This window comes from Myotis lucifugus, unplaced genomic scaffold (assembly GCF_000147115.1).
Source record: "Myotis lucifugus unplaced genomic scaffold, Myoluc2.0 scaffold_144, whole genome shotgun sequence".
NCBI lineage: Eukaryota > Metazoa > Chordata > Mammalia > Chiroptera > Vespertilionidae > Myotis > Myotis lucifugus.
Window position 1 is genome coordinate 3,219,862 of NW_005871192.1, and position 7,139 is coordinate 3,227,000.

The 7,139-nt window shown below is 43.0% G+C and overlaps 1 protein-coding gene across 1 annotated transcript in view; it reads left to right on the forward strand.

Annotated features, from left to right (window-relative positions):
• Positions 1-5,139: 5,139 nt before the first annotated feature.
• Positions 5,140-7,139, forward strand: part of LOC102417622 (protein LSM14 homolog A-like) — a 7,502-nt gene continuing 5,502 nt past the window's right edge. Inside the window, exon 1 of the mRNA XM_014460874.2 lies at positions 5,140-5,155. Within this exon, the coding sequence (XP_014316360.1) occupies positions 5,140-5,155 (16 nt within the window). The remainder of the gene's footprint in view (positions 5,156-7,139) is intronic.

Below are 7,139 nucleotides of genomic sequence, written 5' to 3' on the forward strand. Positions count from 1 at the left end.
GTATATTTGCAGAATTGTGCAACAATCACAATTCGAGAACATGTGCACCACTCCCCCCAAAAACCCTGTTCCTTTCAGCTATCAGTTCCAATTCCTCCAGCCCTAGCCAACCACTAGTCTTTTTGTCTCTATAGATCTATGGTATTATGGGCATTCAGTATAAATGGAATCCTATTCGTGATGTTCTGTGACAAGCTTCTTTCACTTAGCATAATATTTTCAGTCTTTATCCATATTGCAGCATGTATTTGTACTTTTTTTTAATGGTCCAATAACATTGCATTATATGGATATTGTATTTTGTTTTTCCATTCATCAAGAGGTTGTTTCCAACTTTGGGCTATTATGAATGATGCTCCTACTTCTCTTGCACATATCTATATCTCTATCTGTATCTATATATCTAGGAGTGAAATTGCTGGGTCACAAGGTAACTCTATCTTAAATAATTTGAATAACTTTCTACAGTAGCTGCCTCATTTTACACTCCTACTAGCATTATATGAGGATTCTGATTTCTCCAGACCCTTGCCAACACTTTTATTATCTAACATTTTCATTATAGCCATCTTAGTGGTTGTGAAATGGTATCTTGCGGTTTTGATTTGCATTTCCATTATGATTAATGATTTGAGCATCTTTTGCTTATTGACCATTTGTATATCTTCTTTGTAGAACTGTCTATTCAAGTCCATTCCCCATTTCACAATAGGGTTGTAGGTCCTTTTATAGGAGCCCTGCTCTTTACAGATATCGGCTGTTTTTGTCTGCCTAACATTCTGATTCTTAGAACTTACCTTCTTACTTGAGTACTTTTGATCCTTTGGAGTGGCTACCAATCATACAACCCTTCCTTCTCTGGCCACAGTAATTGGCTCAAGGATGAGCAGTGACTTGACTAGAGCCAATCAGAATCCTCCTCTGGGATTTTATTTATAACTAGAAACTCTCCCTCCTTTCTGAGGATATAAGGATGCACCCTGGACACAGCCTGTGTTGACCAGTGGAAGAGTTAGAAGGAAGAAAGCCAAGAGTTTAAATAAGCAAAAGCAGAAGATGGAGAAAAAGAGAAGTTACATGACTTTGAACAATTGTGACTGATGTCATCTTCCTCCCTAGGTTTGCTAATTCCTAAGTCAATATAATCTTAAATTAGTTAGAGTTGGAATCTCAACCTAAAGACTTAGTTAGAGTTGGAAACTCAACCTAATATTCTCTTGGTGCAGCCACTGTGGAAAACAGTATGGAGTTTCCTCAAAAAACTAAAAATGAGCCGAAACCGGTTTGGCTCAATGGATAGAGTGTCGGCCTGCGGACTGGGGAGTCCTGGGTTCGATTCCGGTCAAGGGCATGTACCTGGGTTGCGGGCACATCCCCAGTGGGAGATGTGCAGGAGGCAGCTGATCGATGTTTCTCTCTCATCAATGTTTCTAACTCTCTATCTCTCTCCCTTCCTCTCTGTAAAAAATCAATAAAATATATTTAAAAAAAAAACAAACTAAAAATGGAGCTCCCATTTGACCCAGTAATCCCACTACTAGGAATATATCCCAAGAAACCAGAAACACCAATCAGAAAGGATATATGCACACCTATGTTCATAGCATCACAATTTATAATAGCTAAGATTTAGAAACAGCCTAAGTGCCCATCAGCAGATGAGTGGATTAAAAAAATTGTGGTACATCTACATAATGGAATACTACACCACTATAAAAAAGAACTTTTACCATTTGCAACAGCATGGATGGAACTGGGGAGCATTATGCTAAGCAAAATAAGCCAGTCAGACAAAGATAAATATCACATGATCTCACTCATATGTGGGATATAATGATCAACATAATTTGATGAACAAGAATCGATCCAGAGACAAACGGCAGGGGAGGGAGGGTTAGAGATCAACCAAAGGACTTGTATGCATGCGTATTAGCATGACCAATGGACACAGACACTGGGGCGGTGGGGGCTTCCCCTTGCGGGTGGGAGTGGCAGGGGGGGTCAATCGGGGGAAAAAAGGAGACAGGTAATACTTTAAACAATTAAAAAAAAAAAAAAAAGACAAATAGTCTAACCCTGGGCCTGTACGATTTAGTCCAAATCTCTCCACAGGGGGAGCTCTCACTCCAGAGAATGAAGAATGTGAGGTGTAGCAAGAGGTGGCAGTAGCTTGAGGCATTAGTAGATAGGAAGGATTTGTAGTGAGTACCAGCAGCCATCACAACACAGCCCTCCCTTAAATCTTATCATCAACAGCCAATCCTTGGAATAAGGCTGAGGGGGCCCAGAATAGCCACTGCAGCATACAAATTATTTTAAACTGAAGGCATTTGGGAATAGGCCCCCCTCCCGCCCTTAAACGTCCTTATCTACCTAAATGATGAGCCTGCCAAAAGCACTGAATTGTCATGAAGCCCTTCTCTGAAACCAGGGAACATTGACTAGAAGGGGGCACCACACCCAAAGAGATGTTGTTGCAAAACTCCCATCTATTCTCCCAAGGGCCCATTTATCTTTCCCAGAAGTAATTTGTTTTCTCTTAAGTGTCCTTTCTCCCTCCCCGACTCCCCGTCCTTCCCTCCCCCTACTAGGAAGTAATTTGTTTTCCTGTAACTGCCCTTCTCCCCTTCCCCACCTTCTATTAAGATGGTAAATAAGCTCAAAATTCTAAGGGCTTTCTGAAGTCACATTTTTCTGTGAACTCTTCTATTTGTCATACGCATATGAGTAAAAATCTGTCTTTCTTGTTGCTAAGCTAGCTTTTTTTTTAGTTTAATTTACAGGCCCCCAGTGACCATAAGAGGGTAGAGGAAAGGTTTCTTTCTCCCTGTGAAGACCATGGCAAAGGTAGCTTCTGGGCTTGTGGCAAATTCGACAGATGAGAGTAGTGCTAGACCTGGCACTAGAGCCAAACAGCAGGAAGGAGGTCAAATGATTCCAAGGTCCCAGTACAGGTATAGTCTCTCCGATTCTGGGTGAGCTTTGTACGATTCTTGAGGAAGAAAAAAACCCTAATGTTTCCCAATTGGGTGAAATGGGTTAGTAAGTCAGGACAAATGGAAAAGGGAAACTGAGACAGATGGGTACATGACCAAGCCATTAGTAGCCATCTGGTAAATTGCCAAATTCTATTTTCCCTGACCAAGGGCACTTTAGAGTAAATGGTTTTCGCTTCTTCTCCCCAACCAGAGAGTAAATAGCTTAAATCACCCTAGTCAGGGAGATAGAAAACAGAAATACAATTAGTGCCATTTGTGCCAACTACACCCAAGGACAGATGAAATCAGGGGAATAAGTGTCATTTGGGCACATCAGTATAAAGCTGACGAATAGTCTAATGAGATCTTCCCCTAAGACCTCTCATAAAATTCTGTGCCTTTAAAAGTCAGATAAGAACCCTCAAGACAAAGACCCAGTTTGGGCTCTCTCTGGAGCACGCCCATGCTTTGCTTCTGTCTCAGGGGTGCATCTTTATTTTTTTCTCCTAAACTTGCAACCAGGTGAGCATCAGGCAGTGGCAGCTCATCCTGGGCTAACCCCTTGAATCTGTCTCCGAGGCCCCTTTTCTCTGACTTCATCTAGCTAATAGCAGCCCACCTTGGCTAACTTCTTCAACTGTGACTTTTACTTCTCAGTGAGTCCACACAGACCAGTGTGGCTCACTTCTTTCCTATAGCATTTCTAGATATTATCAGAAAGGGGCCAGCCTGTTGTGTATGGGTTTTTGTCTTTGTGTGGGAGTGACTTCAGAGTATGTTTATTAGAGCTGGGGACAGTGAAACAAAGAAGGACTTAGGATAGAAGAAGCAAGCTTTAGTAATCCTACTCTCCAAATCGCCTGGACTCCCATTGTGAAATCTTTCCTGCATGAAGCCAAAACCCCACACACTGCAGGCCAACCCAAGGCAGACCCACTCCAGCCCCTTTCTGGGGACTGAGGTGGTGACATAGGTTTAAAGTAGGAATTCTGAGTAGTGACAAAAACCAAGATTATGAATTGTTATCTGGCTTTTGGTTTCCCAACCCTTCTTATGCATTGTGGGGCAGGCATTCCCACCAGGTTCAAAGGAAGGTCCTGCAGAAGCCAACAGTAAAACAGCTGCTGCCACAGCCAACTCTGGCATTTCTAGTGAGGAAGGGGTAGGGCAAATGCCTAATCCTCACCCACCCCTTAGACATTGCAAAGCCTTAGAAAAATAAGTACTAGCCGTCTCTTCTCAGCAAAATGGTTGGGGACTCCTTGAAGATACAAGAAGGAGAAGATTTTTTTGCTTACGTGTTGTTCATGGATTCTCTGTTTCAACGGATTGCTTGTTCAGGTGGAAAATTGCTTTCCAGAAGCCAGGGGACCATGTGGCTTCCTCTCTGCCAAAGAAAGGAGTAGAGGACGGACGGCAAGGGAATGGTGTGAACAGGGAAGACAGCTGGGGCACTCTTAGTCATAAAAGCAGTTGGCAGAATAATAATCATGTAGTGAGGAGTAAGATTTATAACCATTCAAAGGGCTTACATTAATTAAAAAGAATCTTAGCAACTGAGGTGGAAAACCTGAATCTAGTGCCCTCCACTATTCTGAGCAATGATTGTTTTCACGGCTGAATAACTGTTAATAGGCCTATATTTGCATAGTGATTTTTTATTCTCTAAATTGCCTCCAATGAATTGCTTTAGGAAACCTCTACTGTTCCTTGTTCTCCCATCACTATCATCTCAGTTCCATTGATATGTAAAAATGAAGTAATTCGTTTTTTCCAAGGAAAATGCCAAATTTATTGTAAGGTGGTGTAATTTCTAAAAAATATTTGTATTGATTTCAGAGAGGAAGGGAGAGGGAGAGAGAGATAGAAGCATCAATGATGAGAGAATTATCGATTGGCTGCCTCCTACACTCCTCCTACTAGGGATTGAGTCTGGAACCTGGGCATGTGCCCTGGCCAGAATCGAGCAGTGACCTCCTCCTGGTTCATAGGTTGACCCACACACTACAGGCCAGCCCAAGTGAGCCACACCAGCCAAGCCTATCATAAGGGGTTTTAAATCTTGGATTAGCAAAGAGAGTGAGAAAGTCTACTGGCAGGAGACATAGAATCAGAGAAAAAATATCAGAAAGCTTTCTAGCCCCTTTTGGTTACAGGGACTATGAACGTGGAGAAAGGTGGGAGAAGCTGTCATTTTTGGGGGTGGGGGTGGGGAAGGAGGCTTGGAGCAGGACATCTTAGGATGATGCTGGCATTATCCAAACATTCTTTTATCTACCTAAGTTATCTTAATGGAATAAAATGATTAAAGGCTAGAAGCTGTGGAATCAGATAACAGAATACTCTCTGAAAAGATTCTACCCTCATCTCAGAAGAAAAGCATCTTTCCACTGTAAAGTTACTTCTCACCTTCTTTCCATATTGTGCTGAAGCAGGAATTTTGGGGGAACATAGGCAGGCTTAGGGATTTTTTTTTTTAGAGTTGGGGTCCATGGAAAAGCTGGGGGGCTGCAGACTGGGAGAAGGTACATTTCCATAACAACGAAGCCAGGTGCAGCTACATCTCCATAAGACAAGGGAACTGGGAGTAGCCAAGAAAGGTCTATATTTACAAAATAAAGGGAAGGAAGCCCTTCATTCATATGGAAAAGAAGAAAGCCTGGAGGAATGGAAGGACTATGAGGGAGGAGGGCCTCAGGAATCACTATAGTAACCAATTCCAAGGGGAATATTGACCAATCAGAGGGGATATCAGGACACAGGAACTGAAGCCTTTATAAACCTTAAGGAAAAGGAACTCAGTGGGACCCTTTCCCCCTCCCTACATGGGAGTCAGTTCTGTGGGACTCTTTCCCTCTCCCCATGTGAGAGTCTGTACTTGTTCTTCAATAAATCTCCGCCTTTGCTATATCACTTTCTGTCCGTGGATTCATTCTTCGATTCTGGCGGACAAAGAATCCGGGTTCCAGTCCAAAAATTCGGTATCAGTACTCTTTGAAAGTAAGTCTCTGAGTGCAGTTCATACTCGAGTGGGGAGACTCCATCTCCTGGAATTGTTGGCAGCGGCGAGAAAGGCACCAGGTGTTAGACTGGTGGGGTCAGACTGGACCTGCGGTTCTTCTGTACCTGAACCATCGTCCTTGCTTTGCTCCTGTCTAACTGTCTACCACGGAATGGGGAGTGGTTGCATAATAATTTGGAATTCTATAAGGGAGAGTTGTCTCTTCTCCATTTATTTAAATATTCAATCTTTTTATTTATACAGTGTGGACTCATGGCTATTTATTTTATGCTTTGGGTTATCATCCAATACTACCACATCAGCCATGTGTTTCTGATTCTTGGGCATCTGGGTCTTGCTGCCTCTGGGGAGACTGCCCCTCCCTGGGCATGCAATTCCTAGACATAGTAAAGGACTCTCCACTGAGTGGGCCTTTCCGATGCAGGCAACCAATCCAGGGCCTGCATCCCTACCACCTTCTCTATCGGGTTCTCGTATGCAGGACTACTAATCCCCAGCCCTAATTAGCCATGTCCAGACAGGTACCAGACAACTAGGGACAGCACCTATGACCCATAGCTGCTGAAATTAACATAATAGCCAATCCTAAACCTGCTAATGCCTTGCCTGATCCTTCCTATAGAACCACAGTAAAGGCTCCGGGTCACACTCCCCCATTGCTCCTTCTGCCTCCTAATCAACCCCAGTGCTTCCTCATGTGGCCCCCCTGTGGCCTGGGGTGTCCCCCCTCTTGGGAACTGTAATACACTATATTTTTAATGGCAGTCAACTCCTGATTTGCCCCTTCACCATACTTGAATAGCCTCCACTTTATTTATTTTTAAAATTTTTATGAGTTTATTTGAGCCAAACCGAAGATGTATGCCAGATTTCAAAAGCTTCCCTAGCCTACACTTTAACACAACTACTACTTATTTTTTGCTCAAATTGTTCCATCTTTGGCTTTTGGGAGCTTTTTCCTGTTGGCTCCGCTGTCCCTTTCACTCGCTCTCTGTCCTCTTGTTTTTGAACACTTCCTTACTTTCCGGCACTACAAGATGCTCCTGACTCACATAATCCGTGCCCAATGTCTAGAATCAGCCATTCTCCAAAGAGTCCTGGTTCTTTTTTATTGGACAATGATATTACCATTGGTTTTT